The 26989-nt window shown below is 43.4% G+C and overlaps 1 protein-coding gene across 3 annotated transcripts in view; it reads right to left on the bottom strand.

The window, feature by feature from the left end:
* OCRL (OCRL inositol polyphosphate-5-phosphatase) overlaps positions 1-22581 on the bottom strand; it is a 55998-nt gene extending 33417 nt beyond the window's left edge. For 2 of the 3 annotated variants that reach the window (XM_040999759.1, XM_040999757.1), the window contains exons 1-8: positions 22448-22581; positions 22091-22179; positions 17719-17798; positions 17065-17103; positions 3414-3524; positions 2914-3003; positions 2120-2240; positions 1878-2033 (exon numbers count right to left, since the gene is read on the bottom strand). In XM_040999759.1, the coding sequence (XP_040855693.1) occupies positions 1878-2033; positions 2120-2240; positions 2914-3003; positions 3414-3524; positions 17065-17103; positions 17719-17798; positions 22091-22179; positions 22448-22486 (725 nt within the window). In that variant the 5' untranslated portion in view covers positions 22487-22581. Of the gene's footprint in view, positions 1-1877; positions 2034-2119; positions 2241-2913; positions 3004-3413; positions 3525-17064; positions 17104-17718; positions 17799-22090; positions 22180-22445 lie in introns of all 3 variants that reach the window. The other variant, XM_040999758.1, reaches the window with a different exon arrangement.
* Between the last annotated feature and the right edge of the window lie 4408 nt (positions 22582-26989).

Genomic DNA, 26989 nt, shown 5'->3' on the forward strand with positions numbered 1-26989 from the left:
AAACAAAGATCACGTGTGAACAAACAAAAGCTCTCTCTTGTCACCTCTATACAAGGGCATGTTTGCATCATCTAACACAATTCCTCAAAATGTTTTGCCACACACATTAGAAAAACCTCTTGCATCTAGAACACAGTCAGTGGACTTATTTTCTTCAATTTTTACATAAAGTGAACCTACAGAAAGGAACCAAGACTCTATTTAGAAGTCAGAGAGTAGATTGCTTTACACTGTTTGCTTTCCATTATACTTCACCCAAATTCCTACTTGAAGGCAGAACTTAGGGGTGAAAAAGAAGAGTATTCATGCTGCAAGCTAGTCTAAGACACATTGTTATTCTATTCCACGCTGTAGTTGAATCCAAAGACTTACTTTCCAGAGGATTCTAAGGACATCTCCGTAGAAAAATTCTGGTGAGGTAGATAAGGCATTGAGGAGGAAAGCAGAAGGGAGAACTCATGACTGTCTTAACTGTTTTCACACAAATCTGAGCACCATGAGGAGTGTGAGGAACCAGAGGGCTCAGCACTGAGATGTAGTTATGACAAAATTAGAACACACAAGGCATGATGGCACAGAAGATAGGACTGTAACCTCGGACTAGAAGAGTACATCCTGTACACAAGTAACAAGGAAAGTGTTGCTGCTTTGCACACTGGGGAATACATGCCATGCCACATCACACCCCCACCCCGAGTATACCACAACACACCAGGTCTAGAAAAGACAGCATTGACAAGTAGAGATGAAATGAAAAATAATACAGAAGAAACTTCAAGATAGACCTCTCGATCAAGAGGGGGTGGGGTGCAACTTTCATTTAGTTAACTTACCAAAGTAAGTAAGTTAAGATCTAGTGGTAATGGTGGGCTTTAACTTTCCAATATTGGCTGGAAAAAAAATTCAGCAGGCCAGATAGATAGACACACTTGCTTATGAAATGTGCTAGGGGATAATTCTCTAGAATATGTGAGCTTGATTTGGTTCCCTAAGAGTGGATAGAAATATTAGGAGACATGGTATTAGTAGTAGTTAGAAAATCCAAGAGAAATTCCAGTATCTGCATCATTTTGTATATGTATGTTACTGACCAGCATAGAGATAGGGGTTTGAATATGATGACCATTCCCTTTTATCATGCTTTGACTCTTAACAAAGCCCATAATTTAAATACCAAAAGGCCAATTTGGGGGGCAGGCATTTGACCCAGCAGTTAAGATATCCATATCGCTTATCAGAGCACCAGAGTCTGTCTCCCAGCTCTGGCTCCAGATTCTAGCAATCCTGCCTACCTGAACTCTGGTTAAGTAGCAGTAATGTCTCAAGTGGTTGGGTCTCTGCCACCCACATGGGAGATATGCATTGAATTCATGGCTCCTGACTTCAACCTGGACCTGTTCTAATCATTGTGGGCATCTGAAGAGTGAAACTATGGAGGGGAGCTCTCTTTGTATTTATATTTCGAATAAATAAAAGAACTATAATAACCCTTCTAAAATAATTTAGAAATCTTAAAAAGTTTATTTCAGAGGCAGAGAAATTGAGCAAGACAGACCAAGAGAACACTCCCATCCACTGGCCCACTCTCCCAATGCCTGCAGCATCTTTAGACTAGGCCAGGGCCAAAGTTGGGAACCCAATCACTTGAGCCATCACTGCTGCCCTTCAGGGCCAGTGTTAGCAGGAACCTGAAGTCAGGAGCTGGCACTGAACCCAACACTCTGATATGGGATGAGGATACCTTAACCACAAGGCCAAATGTCTATCCCCACCCCCTACTAACTAAATATACTTTTGTTTTTTAATTACTTTGCTAAGCTAACTCCGGAAGTGCTACCATGTTACAGAAAGCATTAGTACATAGAAGAGAGACAAACCTGAAATTCTGAATGTTGACATATTCTTTTTCTCGCTTTGCCAGAATGTGTTTGATGATGCCCTCCCGGGACTGGTTACTTGGTACAAAGAGTTTCCTCATGGTGTTGGTTACTTTGGGTTGTTCTTTGTTAGCAGTGTCTTTTTCACGTGGTAGCCTTCAAAAATTAGTGAGAAATTCAAAAGTAAAATTGCCTGAAATATAAGTCTCCTACAGAGATACATGTTTCGACAAAAGACTTACATTCTATTCCCAGGAGGGGGTGGAGGTGGGGGTTCCCGATGAGTCCCCAAAGGTTGATTTTGTGCATTTATTTTCTTGTCCAAATTCATTGTTGAAAAGTTATCCTCAAATCCAAGAAACCCTGAAAGACACAGAATCCAAAGTTAAAGGAGGAAAAACTAGCATTCAACATATCCAGGGTAGACAGTGCTTTGATCTGCTTATGATTTGACCAGTGGCATTACTAAACAGAAAGGTACCATAAGGGCAATAATCACTCAGGCTGGGGTTTTAAGCAGGCATCCCTGAAGCACTGATCCACTCATCAGACCCCAAGAGGTTTACATTGAAGTGGAACCTGAATAAAAATAGGTAACATTTATTGAAGACAACACAAAGTCTTCATTGACAATGAAATATTAGATTATTATCTCCCTTAACCAACAGAAAACTCCATGAGATAGGTGCTATTAAAAAAAAACCTTAAGTTATAGAACAAGAAATGGAAATCCAAAGTGACTGAATAAACTGCCCAAGGTCATATAACTAACAAGTCCCAGATCTGAGATTCAAACTCAGGTCATCTGGCCCTCAAACCTATACTGTTTCTTTTCCCCATTAGTTTGCTAAGCTGGCTCTTGAGTGCTACCGTAATACAGAAAGGATTAAGAGTAAACATTAGTCAGTGGGCATCTGTGTGACAGTGACTTTAGTCCACACATCATCTCACCTGGCCTGATAAAAATCTACTGACTCTGCAATCACCATAGCAGCCAGTGATAGGAGGGAGTGGGGAATAGAGTTTTTTCCTGTACCTGTAAAAGCAGAAGGTCTGTCCTTAGTGTCTAATTTCTGGTACCAGCTGGATGAGTCTTTCTGCTCCGGAACAAGAAGTTGTGACTGAGCTGGAGAGGTAAGGATTTTATGATCAGAAACCAGAGAACCTGTCATTGAATGGAATTTATCATAACCTAAATCCATTCAGTCAACACTCCTCACATGCAGAAGTTATCACCATTCTTGACCATAATGGAAGAGACTAAGGAAATGAGGGCAGTGCTGAAGTCACCTGGGGGCAGTAGGGAGATTACACTCAGCGGGGAAGCTATGCCTGCCAAGACACTGGAGACTCCGCCAGCCAACCAACGGAATCAGTGTCTGTGAAGCTGGACGGACTTGTTCCCTAACCCGTCCTTATCAGCCATCTAGCGCACAGGGTGAGGAACTCTGTTTTAGCCACTTGCCTCTGTATCAGCATGTCAGAATTTCACTTGCACTGAAATGGTAGAAAGGAAACTGCTGAGTTTTGAGTTACCTTCCTGAGCAGCAAGGACTTCTGAGAGAAACTTCAGACAGTGTTCCTCATCAGGAATTTCAAAGCGTCGCTCTCTGGTCCAGTCGCCCTGGATCCGAATTTTGCAGCCACCTTAAAAGAATCAAAATCCATACACATGTTTACAGATCCAATGCTTTCCTAGGATCAGACCCCTGACTTTTATCTTATTTTGTATTATTTTGTTTTCAATGGTGTTAACATAATTGAGAAGGATGTATGCCCATGTAGGCCACCGATTATGGTGGGAAAGGTTGAGGTATGGAGGAAGGAGGGTGGGACAAATTCTTCTAATTGTTTTCTTTTTCTCCTGTATCTACAGGGATGGGGGAAGAGGAGGGGCCTGCTTCTTGCTGCCAAATTACATCAGCACCTATGGATGTTGGATGGTCATCTGATGTTATATCAGAGGTTCCCCACGCCGGGAAGATTGTTCCAAGAGTGTTACATGAGTGGTTTTGATATTTCAGAGACATGGTTGGCTTCATTGCTCCAGGGCTGAGACAATCTTTCCAAGGCCTATTGGTTGACAAATTCCACCTTAGTGCCTCTGCTGCAAAGCTTGGCCAGGAGAGCTATCCAACCTCTCTGTTCTCTATCTTCTGACAAGACACTCCATGTATTCTGCTGGCCTAGATGAGCTGGCTGTTATGTCCCCTGTGTACATCTGGGAATGCTGTCCACTACACAGACATCAGTAACTGAGGAAGCCCAGTCCTGACACATGCACTCCAAGGTTGGACCACATATACTATGATTTTCCCTGTGGTCAGAATTTGAGTCCAGCAATCTAGATGGAGACCACCCGAGAAGCCTCACCTGCAGTGACCTCAGATCTGACCTGACTCTCATGTGCACAAGCTAATGCAAGGTTGGGTTCAGTCTATCAACTGTATCAGCCTACAAACATAACAACAAATGAAGTTGCCTTGTCAGTTAAGGCCCCAGCTCCATCTCCTATGCCAACTGATGGGTGCTGTGGCCTATCCCAAAACAATATGCCACAAACTCTTACAGTAACACACCAACAGGAACTGCAGCCCAGTTGGGGAGACCACCAATAACTTCCACTAGGCCCGCCCCAGCCCCAATTCCTGCACACGTGCAGCAGTCTATCTTGCCCCTTCCTACATTCCACCTGGCTCTCATATACACCCATGAGTGCTGATGCTAAGCTCATCCTGACCAAACCCCAGACCCAGCACACATTTCTGCTGACAGGTGCTGTTGCATTGGCCATCCACGCGTGCCCTAAGCCCTGGCTCTCATGTTCACCAGCACAAGCTGCAGCCTAGCACAAGAATACCCACAGTTCCCCTACTAGACCCACTCTCAGCCTGGATCTTGTGCTTGACAGGGAGTACTACAGTCCAGCCTGGCATGACTTGCACCCAGTCTTAGCACTTGCCAGTAGATTGTGCAGAAAAGCCCAGCTGGCTCACACTTATTCTGGCTTTTGCATGTGTCAGTGGATGAGGTAAACTCAGCTAGCCTGGTTCTCCCCCAAACCCAGCTCACATATGGGTTGAAAGGCGTTGCAGTCCTGCCCAGATTCATCTGCCCCTAGTCTCAGCTCTCACACTCACAGTGGGGGCAGCAGCTTAGTAGGGAAGTCCCTGAAGTTCGCCTATCAAGCTCACCCCCAACCTTGGGTCTTGTGTGTGTCAGTGGGTGCTGCAGCCCACCTCACCTTGCCACAGCATTCACTGGTGGGTACAGCAGCTTGGCTCTGCTCAGTTAGCCCCCAGTCCTAGCCCTCATGTGAACTGGTGGGTGTTGTAAGCCAACTCAGGCTGGCCTGCACCCTATCCTGGCTCTCACACCTGTCAGCAGGTGCTGCAGACTGGCCCAGTATGGCTCACCCCAAGACTTGGCCCACATGTATGCCAACAGGTACTGCAGCCTGGCATGGCCTGAGCTGTCCATTAGGAACTGCAGCCTAACAGAGCAGTTCCCTAAGTTTCCCTATCAGACCAGCTTCCAGACAGTTCTTATGCACACTGGTGGGTGCTCAGCCCAGCTTGATATGGTACTTCCCCAGTCCTGGCACTTACTGGCTGGTACCATGGTCCTGCCTGACAAGCCATGCCTATTCTCACACTTACTCACAAATGTTACAGCCCAGTCCGATCTGGCCCACCCTAAAATCCAGCTTTCTTGTGGACCAGCAGGTTCCACAACATATTCTAGCCTATTCCACACCACTCTGGCTCTTATAAGCACCACCAGCAGGTGCTAGGCCCTAGTCCAGTCAGGCCCACTTCTACACCCATCCCACATACACGCCAATGGGTACTGCAGCAATATTCAGCTTGATCCACCAAAGCCCTGGCTCTTGTAATCCCCTGTGGGGACTGCAACATAGTAGGGGAGCCTCCTTAGTTCCCCTACTAGTCCTGCTCACAGCCCAGGTCTTGCACATTTACCTATGTGCTCTAACTGACTTGGCTTGGCCTGCCCAAAGTCTTAGCACCTGCCAGAGGATGCTGCAGCCTGGCCTGGCCCAACCTGCCCCCAGTCCCAACTCTTGCCAGTGGGTGCTATGGCCTAGCCTTGCCTAGCCTGCTCCCATCTTTGGCTCTCATGTGAATCCACGGATGAAACAGCCTAACTAGGGCAGCCCATACCCCATCCTATCTCCTGTACGTGCCAATGATTGGTAGGGTTTGGCCTGGCCCAGCCCAGGCCAACCCATCCCAGCCTACACTCCCCCCTGCCCGAGCCAGCCCACACACATGCTGAAGAGTGGTATAGCCCTGCCTAGACTGGCCCAATCCCAGCCCCACTCCCATGCCCCATCTCATGTGTGCTGGTAGGTGCTAGGACCCTGCCCAGCATAGTCTGCCCTCAATCACAGCCCATCCCTTGCCTTGCCTTTACTGGCGGGTATGGTGGTCTAATCCCGGCAGGCAGGCCCTCTAATGCTAGCAGATGGAGGGCAATGCCACCTAGCCCTGCCCCAGCCTTTCACATAGGCAAGTGCATTGGTCTGATTCAGACATGCCCTCTGGCTTCCCCTTTCTAAATCATCTGGTATCAACTCCTGCATTTACCTGCGAGTATAGTAGCCTGGTCCATGGGAGCCCCTAGAAATCATTCTGCATCTGTAAAGTACTCCCTTGGCAGACCCCATTCCCACACATCCCCAAACCCTCTTCCCTAGGTAATTCACAACCCTGCTGCCAGCATAGGCCCTGGGTCCTGGGGTCATCTTCCAGCAGGGCTGCCAGCCCCTCTCACTATCTTAAACCAATAAACAAACAAAAGCCAACTATGCTGGTACACTTGTATTGAGTATAGTTAACACATTAATGCAGGCCCAGAATGCCCATCAACTATTGGCTGCTTTTCTACCAGCAGTGTAACACTCGTCTAGGTACAAGGCAACCTAGGGAGTTGCCTACAGGTGGGGCAGATCGCTGATGTCTAAGGTTACTAGAAGCAGGTCTGGATCATACATATTCAAAACTTCTAATGTTGGAAGCACACGTATAAGATGAAGGGATTGAGCACAGTGGGGGAAGGAGTGCTACAGAGACGAAACCTTAAGGAAGTGAGCATTCATAGGACCAATTAACAATGTCAATCAGACTTTCCGGACAGACTTGCTGATGTGGCACACCCTAACATCATGGTTTTCCTGCCTTCTAATTTCTCTCTCTCAGGTGGTAATGCAGGAAGCTTCCATTTCTACCACTTCACATCCTGATCATGCAGTGAGAGTATCTAAAATGTGAATGGAGTAATACAAGTAAACCAGTTTGTTCATATGAACATATTAAATTTGCAAACTACTGAAAGACCAGTGGGATTGGTTCAATATATTCTGCAAGAAGCATCTATACCTCATTTTTTCAAGTGAAAGCTATTATATCTTGAATAAATGTACAAAAGCAACATGGTGACCTATACTTGGGCATGCTTTGCTCAATATAAGCAAATTGGAGAATAGCAGAATTAGATGCATTACCCTAGGACTCTAATTTTCTGTCCCCTCTTTTCTGATGCCCTATAGTTGTCATCTGCCTAACTGTTCGGATTCGGTGATCTAGGAAACCAACATACTTTTTAATATTCTTATTCTGTTTTGTTATGTAAGTTGCTTTCACATGACCCTGAAAACCACAAACTCCTCAAAGGACAAGTGGCAGGTTGTATATACAGTTATTCAGCACTTCTGCTGCTCTAAGGCAGGGACTGATCCATGGCCTCTATAAGCAGGCCTGCAAAATCACTGGGTCGGAGCCTACCAGAGCATCTACAGGCGGGACTTTAAATTCAAAAGATTCATACAGGATAATTTTTAAGGTGATAATTTGTATGGCCCCCCAAAAATGTTATAAATACCCAACTGGCATTGGGAAGAAGAAGAAGAAAAAGGTTTCCTACTCCTAGTCTAGGATGATCAACTTGTCCCTGGGTTACCTGGAACTGACGGGCTTCACGCCACTCAAGACTTTCTATCCCAAACTAAGGAAGTCCCAGGCAAACAGGGCCTGAATCAAGTTCTTTCACACTTGTAAATAAGAAACACATGCAAAAACAAACTGAAATTCCCAATGTTTTAAAGTGGAAATCTGTTTCTATGTCTTTGTCTTTTTGTCCTTTGCATTTCCTGCTGTTTCTATCTTTACAGAATACGTTTTTTTAAAAGGAAAATGAAAGTACTGATCAGAAAGAGAAAAGATAAAAAGTAGAGGAAAAATGTAAAAGGAGGTGCACATGTGTACTAAAGATAAGAAATCTACTGAAGGTACCATTGTGAGGAGGAAAAAAAAAAGCCAGAATGAATAAAATATCAAGTAGGAACAGCCTTGAAGATAAAAACTCCTTCAGGGTGTAACAAGTCCTCCCTTTCTCAGACAATCTATATTAAAAGTAATTACAAAGGAATAGTTTGCACTTGATAAAAATTTAGAACAAGAACACACATTCTCTCTCCCATAATTGTTGAAGATATATTTTAACAAATAAAAGAAACAGACACATTCAACAGCTTCAAGATTCCAGAAATTGCTTACAAAATAACAGTAGATGCTCCCTTCCCATGCTGTTCGGAAAAGAGAACAAATTATTCTATAACCCAACCTTCTCCTTTTCTTTCATGCAGAACCCCCTGGACTTGGATCAGCCAATCACCCTTGGCTCCTCAGCATCATTCAAACATTCCCTGAACCTCTCAGTAATTTTCAACCATCGATGCATTAGAATCACCAGTCACTTTTAGGAAAAACTGACAACGGGGGCTATTCCAGGACAACTGCAGGCACTGGTAGTTTTTAAAATACTCCCAAGCTGATTCTATGTGCAACCAGATTGAAAACCAGAGTCAACTGCAAGCTGTCTGGTCTCTGAGAGAACCACTTCCCCTGCAGTCCTCTTAAGCTGTTTATGCAAAGACTTCAACATGTTTGTGGAAAAAAACAGAGCTAAACTAGTTGTCTCTTTTGGTGCAAAGTATGTTGAATGCACAATGTTGGGCCTGGCGTGGTGGTTCAGTGGTTTAATTCTCGCCTTGTGTATGCCAGGATCCCATATGGCTGCCAGTTCATGTCCAGGCTGTTCCATTTCCCACTAAGCTCTCTGCTTGCAGCCTGGGAAAGCAGTAGAGGGCAGCTGAAGGCCTTGAGATACTGCATCTGCTTGGGGGACCCCAAAGAAAGTCTTGGCTTATGGCTTTGAACTGTCTCAGCTCCAGCTGTTGCAGCCACTTGAGGAGTGAACCCATGGACAGAAGATCTTTTTCTCTGTATCTCATTTTCTCTATAAATATGACTCTCCAACAAAAATAAATAAATCTTTTAAAAAATAAATCCATACCATTCTCTCAGAACACACATGTTACATGAACTTTAAGACTCCTTACATAGATGGATTTAAACATTTTTTTGCATCCAGATAAATATAATGTTCATATTCTCTGTCACCTAATGTAATTTAAGGTCGGCGTTCTTATTTGTCCTAATACCACCTCTAAACTAATCCCCCTGCTCCTCCCTTGAGAAGAGGCCTTTCTCCTTTAAGGCTGAACTGTACCATTGAACTGTACCAGCAGCTTTCTTTTCCTGGTCTATGAGAGCATCCAGAACCCTCCCGGAAACTTCAGAATCTAGGATCAATCCCACTTGTGCCTTCCTCTCCACTCAGTCTCCTGCCATTACTTTGGGTCCCTTTCAAGTTAGCATGGAAAACCCTGTCAATACTTTCAACTTCCTCATCCAGTTGACCTTGGAGCCCCCTTAGCTGCCACTCCAAATTATGCCTCTTTTTTTTTTTCATCACACACACCACCACCTCACAAATCTGATTCAAACATCCCACTCTGACCTGTTTTTCCTTCCAACAACCTTGCTCATTATCCCCGCCGTAATTGCTCTTCAACTTCATGGAAATCTCCAGACCACTGACTCCTCCATGTTCTCACGTATCCGTCCGCTCCCTCCTGCTTTCACTTCCCTTTTTTTTAATCAAACGCTTGTCATCATTATATCATGCAAAAAGCCCAGAACTGCTCTGTGTTCTTTCATCCCCCTATCTAACTAAATTCCAACCCCCAGAAATCCATTTAATTGCCCTCGCTGTACTCGCTGTACTTACATCTGAGCAACCAGAGTGATAACACACTCACACAGTTTTAATGGCCAGTCCATTTTTCTTAGTGTTGCTTATCTTTAACACATTTGTTCATTCTTATTTATTTGAAAGCTAGAGTGACTGACTGTAAAAGAGACAGAGCTTCCACTGCTGGCTCATTCTCCAGATGCTCCCAATATCTTGGGCTAGGCAAGGCTCACTCCAGGAGCCACAAATTCCATCCAGGTCTCCCAAATGGTTTGTAGAAATCCAGTGCTTCAGCCATCACCTGCTGCCTCCAGGTGCATGAACATAATGCAGGATAGGAAGCAGAAGCACAACTTAAACACCGACATTCTGATATGGGATGTGGGCATCCCAAGCAGAGGCTTAATGTGCCACGCCATGATGCCACTCCTAATTATAAATTCTTGATTGCCCACCTCAATTGTGCCTTCTATCTTAGGAAGCAATCTGAAGTTTCTACAGTCTAGTCATTTCCTACAACCATGTGGAACAACTATTTCATGCCTTCTCATTTATCCTCAAACTCTGGATCTCCTTCACAAGGCCTCTCCTTCCAAGCAGACTGCTCTGCCTTTGACTTTAGAGAAAAAAAAAAAAAAGCTGCCACATGGAAAGCTGCCTCTATTTGTGCACATCCCTTCCTTTCCTGTTGGATACAAGGGAAATTCCTCCTATCAAGGCTACCTTCACGGGGTCTCCGTTGTGGCAAAGCAACTTAAGCTGCCACTTGTGACATGAGCATTTCATATCCAAATGTGGTTTCAAGTCATGGCTGCCTGTGTCTGACGTAGCCTTGCCAATGAGCTGGGAAGCAGTGAAGAATGCCTTAAATCCCTGCTACCCATGTGGGAGCCTTGGATGGAGACCCTTGCTCCTGGCTTCTGCCTGGCCCAGACTGGTGTAGCCATTGGCCTGGTTATTGCAGCCATTTGCAGAGTAATCTAGCAGATAGAAGATTCTTTCTCCTTTTCTGTCACTCTGCCTTTCAAAGAGTAAATGAATGAATTAATCTTTAAAAACAACAAAAACAGCACTCCACACTGAATTAGAATTATGATTAAATGGTCTTACATTTGCAATCATTTCATAAACAATCATTTCAATATCTTTTCTTAAAGATTTATTTTAAAGATTTATTTGTTTTTATTGGGAAGGAGGCAGATTCACAGAGAGAAGGAGAGACAGCAAAATTTTCCATCCACTGGTTCACTCCCTAAATGGGCACAATGGCCAGAGCTGAACCAAACTGAAGCCAGGAGCCAGGAAACAGGAGGTTCTTCCTGGTCCAACACGTGGGTGCAGGGTCCCAAGGCTTTGGGTCATTCTTTGTTGCCCTCCCAGGCCACAGGCAGGAAGCTGGATGGGAAGTAGAGCAGACAGGACATGAACTGGCGCCCATATGGGATGCTGCACTTACAGGTAGAGGATTAGCCAACTGAGCCATTGTGCTACTCACACTCCCTTTCCAGTATCTTTAGTCTTTCCCTTTTACAGGCTGTTCCCTACCAGCATGCAATCTTGTTCTAAGTCCTTCATATCTGAAAACCAAAACTCTTCCTGGACTCATTTTTTTCCAACTCTAGTCCATCTCTATAAACCACCTCAAACACACACACATAAGCTTTCTTCAAAAAACACAGTCACTACTTGCTCACCTCCCATTCTCTTTCACCTACTCCAATATGACTTCTACAGCCACTATTCCTCTGAAATTGCTCTGCTAAATCACCAATAGCCTCTATATTATTAAATACAATAGATTATCTTCGGTCATTTTATTCAATCTATCAGCAGAAATCAACAGTGAATCACTTCTCAAAATAATTTCTCCCAAGGGCTTCTAGAGAGCAGATTCATCTAATTTTGCTCCTTCTCTGTCATTGTTAATTTTTAGTAGCATTGCTCCCTCTATACGTCTAAGAGTTCTTCAAGTTCAATCCTAAATATTTTGCTTATTCTATATCAGCATTATCCGATAGGATTTTCTGTGATAATGGGTATGTTCTATAATGCATGGTCCAATATGACAGCTGAAAGCCAACTACATGTCACTGATGAGCATTTGGAATTTTACTACTGTGACTGAGAAACTGAAACAGGCACATTTAGGTAGTGGGTACTGTATTGAGTATCACAACTCCCTATGTAATCACATCACCTCTCATGGCCTCAAACACCATCTATACACTAGTGGCCCAGACCTTACATTCTGAGCTTCCAATACACACATTCCACTGACAACTGATCATCTGCACTCAAACGTCTCAAAGAAATCCAAAGCTCAACACAGCTGAAACTGAAGTCATGACCCTCGCACAAAGGAAAACACTTTTTTCCTGCAGTTATGCAAATGGTACCACCATCCACATTCATGTCACAGAGACTCACCCTTGACATTTCTCTCATCCCTTACATCCAAACCAATTCCTATTAATTATACCTCCAAATACATGAAGCAAATCTCTCTGCTGATGTCAATTTCTACTTCCGTCAGAGTTTCTAACTTATACTAGGAAAACAGCTTCCTCTAGATAGTCTCTCTGCTTATATGCAGATTTTGATTGTATCGAAGAAAATCCTTCCTATTCTTTACTTTTTCAAATCTAGAAATCCAGATTCAATATCATGGCTTACAAAATTCTGCCAGATGTGACCCTAGCCTGTGTTTCCTTGGTGCCCAAGCCCTGTTTCAGGAACTCTACCTTTTCTTTCATTTCAAAGAAACTGTCAAGATACTTCACACCTTCAGGACTTACAGTTCCCTTTATCTGGATTATTCTCTCCTTCACCTGTCTCTTACTTAAGTCCACCAGTCTCAGTTCAAATGTCACTTATTCAAAATAGTCTTCCATGATCACTCTGCCTAATTTACTCACCACTCTTAGAAATTCTTTCCACTAGGCCAACATGGAGGCACAGCAAACTAACCCCACCTGTGGCACTGGTATCCCATATGGGCACCAGTTTGATTCCCAGCTGCTCCACTTCCAATCCCACTCCCTGCTTATGACCTGAGAAAGCAATGGAGAATAGTCCACATCCTTGGAACCCTGCACAAATGTGGGAGACCTGGAAGAAGCTCCTGGCTTCTGATTTTTAACTGGCCCAGCTCTGGACATTGTGGCCATTTACGGAGTCAACCAGCAGACAGAGATCTGCTTTCCATGAAAGGTAGAGTTAGAGGGAGGGAAGAAGGGAGGGAGAAGGAGAGAGGAAGAGAAAAAGGAAGGGAGGCTGGAAGGGAGGGAGAGAGAGAAAGATTGATTCTCCATTTGCTGGTTCATTCCCCAAATGGCTACAACAACCAGAGCTGAGTCAATCCAAGTCCAATCCAGGAGCCTCTCTGGGTCTCCCACATGAGGACAGGGTCCCAAGGCTTTGGGCCATCCTCTGCTGCTTTCCCAGGCCACAAGCAGGGAGCTGGATGGGAAGTGGAGTAGCCAGGACACAAACCGGCACTCATATGAGATGCCAGCACTTGCAGGCTGAGGATCAGCCAGTTGTGCCATGACACCTGCCCCTAAAATAAATGAATCTTTAAAAAAGAGAAATGCTTTGTACTTCCTGATAGCACCTAGAAAAACTGTACCTTGTCAAAGTCTTTGTCCTGCATTAAAATGAATCACACAACACTATTCTGCTTATGCCATGTCCTTAGAGCAAAGCAGGGTGCCTGGCACATAAAAGGCATTCCTAGTTTTACAAAATGAATCAGTGGGTTATAGCCCTCTATGTGACACTAGTATCAAACAGCACAGAAATAATACTCAAAACAACAACAACCTTACCTAGACTACTTTCTGTTGACTCTGCAGCACTAATTGCCATGCCCTGCAAACAGACAGCACTTACCAAATATTTGTTGAACAATGAATTAGGGAGAGTGTAATATCAGGAAATGAGTACCACATAGGCTATCACTAGGTCAAATAAGGAAGATATAACCATCTCCATAGATATTAAAAAAAAAACAGTTGATAAAATTCAGTATACATTCATAAGCATACACAAGCTTGACATAAACACAGCTCATTCATATATTTTTAAAATAACAATCCATTAAACCAATAGATAATGATATTCTTAAACAGCAAAACACCACTTAAAGAGTTAAATAAGATCATCACCATTATTCAACATTTGTTCTAAAATTCTCATTGGTGCGGTAGGATGGGAAGCAAAGCCAACAGTTACAGCTACCAAAAAGGAGACAGCATGACTATCTGAAGATGATTAAGGCCATTACAAAAAAACAGCAAATAATAATGAAAATAAATTTCAGTGAAGTTGTTGAATAAAATAAACAAAAGCTGTTCTGTATACTAACAACACATGACTAGAAGTTAACAGAAAATAAGTTCCACACTAAATACAGCAAATAAATGGAATCCACCACAATAAATTTTACCTACAAAAAGTGACAAGACTACGAATCTTAGAGACATAAAAAGACAATGTGAATAAATACAAGAAATACACCATGTTCCTTGGCAGTGTCTTAATTTTGTCAAGAAGCTTATCTAATTAGAATTTAACACATAACTATGGTGAAATAGTGGTAATTAAAGATTGTGTTCTCAAATAATTTTAAATGACATGAGAAAATGTCACGATGTAACGTTAAATAGAAATGTAAGACAAAAACTAATGAGGCAGCAGTTGTTTGGCATAGCAGTTAGGATGCTGTTTGGGATGCCCACATCACATATTCCAGTACTTAGGTTCTGGTCCTGTCTCTGTCCTGATTCTTGCTTTCTGTTAATGTGCACTCTTGGAAGCAATGTGTGATGTCCCAAGTCCTTGGGCTCCTGCCCACTCACACAGGAAATCCAGACGGAGTTCCTAGCGCCTGGCTTTGGCTTGTCCCAGCAGCAATTGGCAGGGCTGCTGTGTCTCTCTGTGTGCCTGTCACACCCCACCCACTCAAAACACACACACCTCTGCCTTTCAAATAATAAATTAATTTTAATGAAGACATTTTAAAACCCTACATATGAGGAATCCAATTATGTCAAAATTTTTTTTTCAAAGACTAGAGGAAAATTCAACAAAATGGTAACTACAGTGGTAATCTCTAGATTACAAAAGAAAAAATTGAATTCTATTTTTTTGCTTATTTCTTTAGGATTTATTTATTTTTATTGGAAAGGCAGATTTGAGAGAAGGAGAGAAAGATCTTTCATTCACTGGTTCACTCCCCACGTAGCCACAACAGTCAGAGCTGAGCCGATCCAAAGCCAGGAGCTAGGAGCTTCCTCAAGTTTCCCATGTGGGTGCAGGGTCCCAAGGCTTTGGGCCATCCTTTGCTCCCCTTCCTAGCTACAAGCAGGGATCTGGAAGTGATGTGAGCAGCCAGAATATGAACAGGCACTCATATGGGATGCTGACACCCGTAGGAAGAAGATTAACCAATTGAGCCATTGTGCTGGGCCCAAATTTGATACTTTAAACTTGTCTGAACATAAGACTTATACATAATAAAGATGTATTATCTCTACAATCAGAAAAGATAAACCTAGATGTATTTAGTACCAAAATACAAGTATACTTAGTACCAACATACACTAAAAAGCTAGGTGGGCCTGACAAATGCAGGGTCTTCCTCATCCAAACTATGTGCTCTAAAGGCATATATATGAAGGCCAAGGTAAAATCTGATTGACCAAGGAACAGAAATAACAACAGATTTTATTCAAGTGGTCACTTCCCTATTTTTTCCCTATGATCCAAGGCTTGAACTCTGCACATAGCAACATATGGCAATATCTATGTAGTGGGGGTTATAACAACATCAATACTGTGAACTAGGTGTTTACAAGAGAAAAAGCACAGCTCAATTTAATCTCTCAGCTTTCAACCAAAAATCTTTCCAGTCCCCCAAAAATAAGACGTTTCTGTATCTTATTGCAGCAGCAATGTCAGTTTCTGCAGAAATGCTCGCATGCTGCTTTTTTGTATGTTTTCTTTTCTTTTCTTTTTTTTTACTAAGCACAATAAAATATAGACATTATTCTCTGCTTTGGTTAGTTGTTGAGTTTACTTAGATTTCCAGCATCAACTTTTAAGACTTTCAAAATCCATGAGCGTGGAGAGGAAAAAAAAAAAAAAACTCAAAGTAGAAAAAGCCTACGTAAACCACTTGGCGCAAATCAAAGTGCCAACGGCAGCAACTGTGTTTAAACAAAATCACGTATAACCCATAGCTCCAAGGTAAGTGCCAAGTTCCACTCATCTGAGGACTCAATCAGGAGATAAGGCGACCTGTCTGTTCTAGATTCATGTGGTCAGATGCTCTTTTCCATAGCAACCACACAGCAGTCACGTAGCAGTCCAGTCCCCATTTTTCCTCCTCATAACACAGTATAATCAGATGATAAACAAAGAACAGCTTGCACAGAAAGTCCATGACAATTTGCCTCAAACAGATAAAAATAAAAGAACTGAATCAGTGAGAAGGAAGACTATGTTCTTGCTGAGAAAAAGGATGCCTTGAAGGGGATACAGCTTAAGTAAAACACCAAAAGTAGTTTAACATGGAGAAGGAATACCTAGACGGGCAATTTAAGGAACTGTGCAGTCTCCCCAAATAATAAAACAAATAAAGGAGAACACCATGGATTAACACACAAAAATTAAAAAGTAGAGAATAAAGCTTATAACAATGTTCAAAGAAACCACTCATATCCATCATGTGCCTTAGACATATTACTATTACCCTTCCTAAATGACCAAGTCCATATCAATGATTTCAGTAATAACAGTATTTTAAGCTCAGCATTAGAGCACCAGGTCATATTGTTAATACACATAAAGATTCTTACCAGTTACCTGCTTTTTCTTAGGTATGGCTCAACATGTCAACTGTTTTGACAATGCTGATTTGTATGGCTCTTTTCAGGGAAAAAAAAAAAAAAAGAGAGAGACTACAGAATAAGAGGGCAAAAGAAAAGCTCTGCCCCAAAATGTGTCTTAAATCTATAGCGTATTCAAGTAAATACTTGCTAAGTGAAAGGCAACTTGGAGAGGTACTCACTGTTTGCAGCTATGTCAATCAAAAGAGTTTCTTCGGCTTCTGAAGAAGTGAGAAAGAGAACCAATCAGGGGGGTCGGGGCAAAGCACATTCTTTCCAAGCAAAACAAGTATAAGCTTAACTGAGAAATTGTTTTTCCAGGTCACTACCACTAGGTCTCAGAACACATTTATGTATGCTTTGTAGAAGTGGCCATTTCTTTTATCAGTTAAGATGTCTACACCCCTCACGGGCACGCCTGGTTTAATTTCCTACTCTGGCTACTGACTCCAGCAGCCTGCCAATGAAGATCTTGGGAGGTGACAGTGACAGCTCAAATGATTAGGTTCCTGACACTGACATGAGAAGTCCGGATGGCATTCCCAGCTCCTGTCTCCGATTCCAGCCAGCTCTGGCCTCTGCAGGGATCTGGGGAGTCAATCCACGGATGGTAGCTCACTCTGTCTCTCTGAATACAACCCTTCAGCACATTTTGAAAAAGCATACATCATATCAATGCTAGGTTAGCAATGCCATCTTTTTTTTACATAAAGAATAATAAATGTTATTTCATTCTATATGCAGGGATAAACTAAAATGTATATGGTATTATACAATGCAAGGATGATCAAAGTGTGGAAAACACATAAAACTAGCTAAGGAATGAAAGCTAGTACCTTGAACACATCTGAAGTGGCTATTTATAGGAATGATATCTTGAACATGCTGTTCCTTCTCATACAACTGGATTATTAACCTAGGAAACAGAAGAACGTATCACTGATTGGTTACTGAAAAACAAAATATTTCACAGAAACACAACCCAAACCAGAAAGACTTAGCTACCTCGTTACATTAATTTATCCTGTCTGTATCTGTATTTATTAAACTTCTTGCATCTAATACCCCGAATTTGAGCCTGACAGATAGATACTGCTCTACTTCTAAAAGGATATTGATAGTAAGCAACACATGAGGAACATGTCTCTAGTTTATGTCCTAAAACCAGCTTACAATCATAACTTTAATGTATGCACATCCTATTAACAGCTAAACATAAACTCCATGAGAAAAGAAACTATAATTCTGTCTTTATAACACCATTCCTAAAACCAAGCACAGTGGTTGGGCACATGGTACTCATGTGTATGAAGTCAATCAAAGAATTATAAAATTCAGACATCAGTGTTCTACTTATATTTCCATGAGTTTTATCAAACATAGTCTATCTCCTCAAACAGGCACACAGGCTCATGAAGGAATGAGAGAGGGTACCCAGCCACCTGGATTAGTCAAAAAATAACCCTGCTGACCAACAAGGCAGCACATAGCACCATCAGATCGCCTTTACACCCTTTCTGTCCTCTGGTCTCCAATTTCATGCTAATATTTCTACATGACTGAACATGGCTTCCAAGTATGAAATGCAAGACTTCTAAATCCATATGTATTCCTGAATTATTGTCTCATTCATTACTTAACCACAGTGACCCAGAACCAAGGCATAACACACCAGTAAGTAAACATTCTCAACATCAACTAGTTTCCCCAAAGTCAATGACTCTTCAAGTGGTTCCTTTTCCCAGCAATATTATTTTCTTTCCAAGAGCTGGATCAAATACTGCATTCTCTGTGAAGCTTTCCTCTATCACCCCCAGTAGAACCAGAAGCTCCATTGCTTTGCTTACCCGTCTAATAAAACATAAACTCTATTAATAGTTCCCCTCACCGATTTGAGCTCCTAGAAAGCAAAGACTCTATCATATTGTTTTGCCTAACAAATGTTCAGTAAATACTGGAGGAATAAGGGAACTAGCTTAATTAAACTATGAGTAGTGGCAAGAATTTCTAAATATCAGCTTATGTTAAAGTATATTTTCTTTTAATTTTTTAAAAAATGTATTTACTTTCATTTTATTTGCAAGGCAGGGAGACAGAGAGTGCGCCCTTCTATTTGCTTATTCACTCCCCAAATGCCTGCAACGTCAAGAGCTGGGCCAGTTGAAGGTAGGATACTGGAAACCAAACCTAGGTTTTCTATGTGGGTGGCAGTGACCCATACTTAAACTCCCCGGTACGTATCTCTAGGAAGTTAGATAGGAAAGTGCAGTAGCTGAGACTTGAACAAAGAACAATGATATGGGATGCAACTGTCCCAAGTGGTAGTCCCAAATGCCCACCCCATCCATCCAACTTCTGATGCTAAAAATGTCATTGCTTCCAAGTGTCTGATTTCATGTTGTTGTCTTTTTAGATGGGCTGTTTTTCTCTTTTTGGATATTCTTCAAATCAAGCTTGGAAAAGGATAAGGAGTAGCGAGTTACTGCTTACAGAAGAACTAAGGGAAATAAAGTATCAATGTTGTTCCTGCTCTAATCCCACTTGCCTTATTTGAAGTGGTATGCATTTTAAGTTGATTATAGGGATGTGGGGCCAGACCCCTTTCAACCTGAAAAGCTCAGGAGTTGTCCAAACACTCAGAAGCTACACAAAGGGTCAAGAAGGAAGAGCTTACTTTAAGGAAAATGAAAACAAACTGCCAGAATCTTGAAATCTGTGGAACAAAAATTGTGCTGAATGTTAGCAGTAAAGTTTTGATTGTATTGTGTAAGAATACTTCAAAAAGTTCACAGAAAAATGGAATGAAGCATTCACTGATGCAAAAAAGTGAAATCCACACATTTTTGTTTCATGTTTCCACAAGCTTTTTGAAGTTCCCTCATATAGATGTCTCCAGGAAATGATTTTTTAAAAATTCCCAAAGCAATTCTGAGATATGATATATAGCTTCAGATCTGAGTTATGGTATTTCTTAACTGTGCCTCAATTTCTGTATCTATGAAAGCTGAATGATCATGATAACTCTCACACAAGAATTAAATGAACTAATTAATGCAAAGTACTTATTGTTACTATACCCCCATAACTTATATAAAATTGGCAAATAAGAATTTGATTTCTCTGCAAAAAGTCAGAAGAGCTGCTATCACCTAGTTACAAAGTTCCAGTACTGGGGCCAGGGAGATGGCTCTACTGCTTAACCCTCCACCTGCATTCCAAAAGGGTACTGGTTCACGCCCCACTGCTCTGCTTCCCATCCAACTCCTTGCTTGTGGCCTGGGAAAGCAGCAGAGGATAGCCCAAAGCCTTGGGACCCTGAACCCGTATGAGCGATCTAGGAGAGGCTCCTGGCACCTGGCTTTGGAACAGCTCAGCTATGGCTGTTATGGCCATTTCAGGAGTGAACCAGTGGATGGAAGATTTTCCTGTCTTTCCTCTCTCTAAGTCTGCCTTTCCAATGAAAATAAGTGTACATTTTTAAAAAATGTTCTGGTATAAGGGCCAGAAAACATAAGACATCGATCACAAGGCCAACAGCATACTCTTATTCTCCTTATGCACTCAACCAAGAGATGAGGTTCTGGGTTGTGGTCATCTCAACCACACAACTATTGTTAACAATCCTCATAATTTTGTTTTGCACAAAAGGAAACTAAGGCACAAAAATTCACAGGTTTGTTCAAGGACCAGATCTCTCCATTTGATCTTTAGCCTTTGAAAGTTGGTAGTGATATTCTACTTCTCCATTCACTTTTCTGTTGAATTTAGTCTCATCAAACTGGCCTTCCCTGGTTTGATGGCGTGAATTTCCCACATCAATGGGATGGAGCCAGCAGCGCTTAGGGAAAAGCTACTTTACAGAACCTGTTGATGTCCAGGTAGAGTAAAAGCAGGTTATGCCTGTGAGAATGTTTAGTGTACAAATCAGACAACGTGGATGTAGAGAATCCAAGTAGAACTGAGGAGTGGGTGCTCAGCCTAGTAGTTAAGACATGCCCTATCAGAGTTCCTGGGACAGAGTACTGGTTCCATTCCTGATTCCAGCTTCCTGCTCATGACACACACCATTGGAGACTATTGGCAATTCAGGTAGGAGTCCCGGATTGAATTCCCAGCTTCCCCATGGTCCAGCCCAGGCTATTGCAGGCATTTGAGGAATGAAGCAGCAGATAAACACTGTGTTTCTTCTTCTCCTTTTTTATCAGTCTCGTCTGCTGCTCAAATAATAAACCAACACTTAAAAAATTAAAAGAAGAGCAAAAAAATGATTTTTAAGTCAAGATCCAATGTCGGGAGACAACCAGACTCAAATGATCAACAATTTTAAGCCAGAAGGAAACCTGATATCCAAACACCAGTGAAAAACCAAAGGAAGTAGCTTGGGCATCCAGGGGCCTGGGACCTACACTGTGAAATCGTCACCGTGAATACGTTCAGGATGCACCATCAGTGGCACATCAATCAGCTTGGCAGCCATGGTGACAGCTTGTCAAAATAATCTTTTGATCAATCCAGGCAACAGTATTTATTGAGCACTTATGTCCAAGGAAGAGTAGAAAGTAATACACACTGATTTTAAAAATGCCTATTTATTTTTTACCCATTTGATTACTTGTTGTTTCCAACAGTTAATTGCAGCAGTTTCTGGCCTACACCAGCTACAACTGAATTAACGAGTATGCCTTTAAGCAAGTGGAATAATGCGGGGGAGGTTGGGGAGACTGGAGGAACCAGTTGAATGGAGCTAGGAAATGACAAGTCTGTAGCATTAGCAGTGAAGCATTTCTATGGCACTTTTCCTTTTTGTAAGTCACTTTGGCATTTATTATTGCCCCACTTAAAACCTGTATAAGTTACATATTACAAAGGCTGAAAGGTAAGCAATTAATGTTTTTATTCCACTGGTGAGGAAAGTAAGGCCCAGACAGCTTTATTGGCTTGCCCAAGGTTACACAATCCATTCAGTCACTGGCCAGGAACTAAGAACCCAGGCTTCTTGGTTCCCTGCCCATGGAGTGCCTTCACCGAGCCCCACTGCCACGCACAATCTGGTGGCTTGGGAGCTGGAGACTAGGGGCACTGTCACTTCACACCTAGGCCAGAACCTGTTGCCGGAGCGGTGGGAAGGGAGAGGGTGGCTCCTTGCAGTTCAGGGTTGGGAGGCAACAGCAGGCTCCCCTCCGCCGTGGGAATCAGGTGGTTACTTACTCATACTGCCCATTCCTCTGGGCCAGGGTCAGGGCGCAGGGCTCACGGACAGGACCCTTCATCTCCATACCCTCCACAGTATGCGGGCACTAGTCAAGGGTCTCCTGTAGACACGCAGTCGGGGATGGGTGCGTGGTGCAGAGCGCAGGGAGTCTCCGGCCCAGCTGGCCGCCCTCCCCCGTGCCCCCAAGCTTAGCCTCCTGCAGTGGTCCCCTTTCCGCGCTCCTCGCGCAGCCTCTGGGCTCCGAGATCCTCCCCCTCCCCCGCCGAGCTCCGCAGTCCCCCCAGAACCCCAGCCCCCAGCCCCCGCCCTCTGCGGCCTCCCTTCCCCCAACACCCCCTTCTCTCGGCGGATACGGCAAGGGGCTGGGCTCCGACCGGGAGCGGCGGCTCCATCCCGGCGGCCTCTGAGCTCTGTGGGGCTGCGGGACTGCGGACAGATCCGATGACACTGCCTACCGCGTCCTCACACCCACCCGCCTAGGCTAGGCGCTCGGCGCCAGACTCCGGGAGCCAGGAGCCGGGGAGCTGGGAGCCGGGAATGGAGAACCTGATCCAAGAGAGAGCGGCGCCTCGCGCCTCCTCCAGTTTTCCAGGCCGCCGCAGATTCTGCCTCCTGTGGCCAAGCAGCGGAACTGCGGCCACACACCCAACGGACTGGGACCACTCCAGCACCGATTTAATTTTAAATGCATCCTGAGACAGCCGAATTGTGCCTAGATCCTTAAAGATTGCCGCAGAAACAAAATATTGCCATACCTATGAAATAGCTCACCTGTATTGGCCCAATAAAGATCCGCATCCTGCAGTGAAAAAATCTTTGTTAGGGTTACAGTGTAACCCTGTTGGCTAGCCTTCCTCACTTTTCTTCACCCCCCCCCCAACCCCTTTTAAGATTTATCTATTTGAAAGACATAATGACACAGTCACGTGGAGACAGAGATTTTCCGTCTGCTGGTTCATTCTCTAAATGTCTTGAAGTTCAGAGTCCGAAAAACGATCCAACCTCCCACGCAGGTGACAGTGGCCATCGTTCACTACTTCTCCAGGCACGTTAGCAGGGAGCTGGATCAGAGGAGCAGCCGGGCTCTGCACCCGCTGTCCAGGCATTGCAGCTGCTGCTTAACCCAGGACACCACAATATTAGCACCTTGTCTATCTCTTAAATCGGAAACTTCTCCAGAACTGCTGCGAGTGCAAGCGAGATCACACTGGACCCAAGTGTAGGATGTTAGGAGAAGTCTATTTCCCAAGCTTGGTGACAGTAGCTCCAGGAGTCACTGCGCCAAGTTGCCCAAAGTCAGGCGTCTTTAAGCTCTCATCCTCCAATCAGATTGAGAGCCACGCAGTACAAACAAAGTTTCCATGTGCAGGAGGCAGGAAGGCAGTTACCAGAGACTCAAGTTTTCCTGTAGCTATCCTAATCTAGTACACTAGCAGGCAGGAGGGGCCAGGTGCACCAAGCCTGGAGCCTTGGGAGTAATTTGCGTGCTGACAGTTGTCCTGAATGGTGCAGAAGACAGGAGGAGCAGGGTACGCACAAGGAGCCTAGGAAACTGAATCCGTACGTTCAATTAACATGAATGACGTGAGAGGAAGTAGTAATGGTGAGGACATTGACCGTTGTCAATTAGCCTGTCAAGCGGGTGCTAGCCATCAAACGCTGCACCCCATTACAAAACGTAGACTTTTGGTCATCCTTTGAGCCTCCTTCAATTCACTTTTAATCACGCAGTGTCCAAATGTATATATCCCTGGCCAAACCGCTTCCTTCTTGTACTTACTCACTGATAATGAGAACTGTGGCAGGACAACTGACCACCACATCACATAGTCAATGGGGACTAAAAGCTCAAAGCCATCAGCTTGCTTCCCTTTCCTCATATCTGTCTCTAATGAGTCAACAGGCCTGCTTAACATTTTCTTTGGAGTGCTTTTTAAATTCCTTGTTCCCTCTCCAGTCATAGTCATCACTTTACTGTAAGCCTTCATGATATCCTGTTGAGGTTACTGCACTTCCCCCAGACAAATCCTGTTGGCTTTAATCTCTGCTTTGACCTTTTTACTTTCTAGCAGCTATAAAACTATTCTTTGTAACACTATGTCTCCTTTGAACAAAAGATTCAATTATTTATCTGAAAGGCAAAATGACACAGGCAAAGAGTTTGCTTCCATCGGCTGGTTCACTCCCTGAATGACTGGAACAGCTAGATTTGGACCAGGCCAAATTCAGGAACCAGGAACTCTGTCCTGGCCTCCATGAAGGTGGCAGGGAGTCAAGTCTTTGGGCCATTATCCACTGCCTTCCTAGTCATGTTATCAGGAAGTTGGATTGGAAGCAGAGCAGCTGGGACTCCAAGCAGAGCTTGAAACATGGGAAGGCTGCATTGCAAATAGTTGCTTAACCTACTGAACCATAATGCTGGGCCCCTGGTCAAACCTGTTGCCTGATACACTCACAGAGAATGAATACTGTGACAGGACAATTCATCATCATGTCACATAGTCAACAGGGATTGAAACCTTAAAGCCACCAGTCTTCCTTCCTTTCCTCATATCCATCTCTACTCTGGGACCTCAAAGCAATGTTCCAATATTTTTATTCATTCTCTCCAGAAATCTATGATAGACTAACCCTCAAGATTGACTTTGAGGAAACAGTATAGTGATGTAGTGGGTAAGGCTGCCTTCTAGAATACTGGTATCCTAACTGGGTTCCAGTTTGAGTCCCAGCTGTTTCACTTGTGATCCAGCTCCCTGCTTGCGGCCTGGGAACGCAGCGCAGGCTGGCCCAAAGCCTTGGGACCCTGCTGCCATGTGGGCAACTTGGATGAAGCTCTTGGCTCCTGACTTCAGCCTGGCCTACTTCTGGTGGTTGTGTCCATTTGGAAAGTGAAGCAATATATGGAAAACCTTTTTCTCTCTCCCTATCCCCACAACTCTGTGTTTCAAATAAACAAAGTCTTTTAAAAATAAAAAGACTTGGAGCCACTCTGTTGGCTCAACTAGCTAATCGTCTACCTCCAAGTGCAGGCACCTCATACTGGCGCTGGTTCATGTCCTGGCTGCTCCTCTTCCCATCCAGCTCCCTGCTTTTGGCCTAGGAAAGCAGCAGAAAATGGCCCAAAGCCTGTGACTCTGCACTGTGTGGGAAACTCTTGGCTCCTGACTTTGGCCTAATCCTGTCCTGGATGTGCTGTCACGTGGGGAATGAACCAATGGATGGAAAATCTCTCCTTCTCTCTTACTCTGTGTCTCCTTGCTGCAAATCTGCCTTTCCAAAGAAAACAAATAAATCTTAAAAAAAAAAGGAAAAAAAGATTTTCTTTAAACCTTTAGTAATTAAGAGAATGGTATGGGGACTGATCCAAGGAACAGAGTGCAGAGCCTTTAAAACAGACTGTCTCACAAGTATGGAAAGTTGACAGGGCATATAACATTTCAAAACATTGGAGAAAGGCCAGGGTATCTAACCAATAGCACTAAAATGGCCCATATGGAAAATTATAAAATCAGATCTACTTCACATGACACAGGAAAAAAAAACAATTCCAGGTAGATTAATGATATAAATAAGGAAGGAAATCTTTGCAACTTGCAGAATAAAGACAATGTCTTTATGATTTGTTGTAAGAATGGGAGTATCTTCAACTTAATTAAGTTTAAAAATATGTGTATTTTGACACAGTGTATATAAATTGAAAAGACAAGCCACAGACTAGGAAAATATTTTTCAATGCAAATAATCAATAAATGACAATCTAAGGGATTCTGATCTGGATGTCATCGCCTTTTGGATTTTTTTCTCCCTACACTTGCTCTGCTGGGTCACATGGGCTCAGGGCCTTTGTACTTGCTATTCATCCTGCCTGACTTCTCACCTCCTTCAGGCCTTTGTGTAAATGCCATTTTATCAGTGAGGGACTCCTAGAAGACTTTATTTAAAATTGCAATTCCTTACACCACGCTATGCATACATGTTCTCTATGTGTCTCCCAGCCACTTTAAAAAACATATTTATTTATTTATTTATTTATTTTAAAATCCGAGTTAGAGAAAGAGAGAGAGAAAGCTTTCATCAGCTAATTCCCTAAATGGCCACAATGGCCAGAGCTGAGCCAATCTGAAGCTAGCGGTCAGGAACTTCTTCCAGGTCTTCCACATGGATGCAGGGTCCCAAGGACTTGAGTCATCCTCTTCTGCTTTCCCAGGCCATAATCAGGGAATTGAATGGGAAGTGGAACAGCCAGGACTCGAACTGGCACCCATATGAGATGCTGGAGTCACAAGCAGAGGATTATTTTGCTATGCCATCTTGCCAGCCTCTCCCATTCATTTTTGTTAAAGAATTTATCACAATTAGGGCCTGGCACGGTGGCCTAGTGGCTAAAGTCCTCACCCCGAAAGCGCCAGGATTCCATAGGGGTGCTGGTTCTAATCCCAGCAGCCCTGCCTCCCATCCAGCTCCCTGCTTGTGGCCTGGGAAAGCAGTCAAGAATGACCAAAAGTCTTGGGACTCTGCACCTGCATGTAAGACCCAGAGGAAGTTCCTGGCTCCTGGCTTCAAATTGGCTCAGCTCCAGCCATCGCAGCTGCTTGAGGAGTTAATCATTGGATGGAAGATCTTCTCTGTGTCTCCTCCTCTTTGTATATCTGACTTTGTAATAAAATAAATAATTCTTTAAAAAATTAATTCATCACGATTCACCACACATATATTGTACTTACTAATATCTATTTGTTTGCATTTCATTTGAAAAGAGGAGAGAGAGAGAGAGAGAGAGAGAGAGAAAATCTTCCACTTGCTGATTTCCTGCCCAAATGCCTGCAACAGCCAAGGCTGGGCCAGGTGAAAGGTGGGAACTGGAAACTCCATCAGTGTCTTCCACATGGGTGGCA

Source organism: Ochotona curzoniae, unplaced genomic scaffold (genome assembly GCF_017591425.1).
Source record: "Ochotona curzoniae isolate NIBS_2020 unplaced genomic scaffold, NIBS_Ocur_1.0 scaffold_1852, whole genome shotgun sequence".
NCBI classification, from domain to species: domain Eukaryota; kingdom Metazoa; phylum Chordata; class Mammalia; order Lagomorpha; family Ochotonidae; genus Ochotona; species Ochotona curzoniae.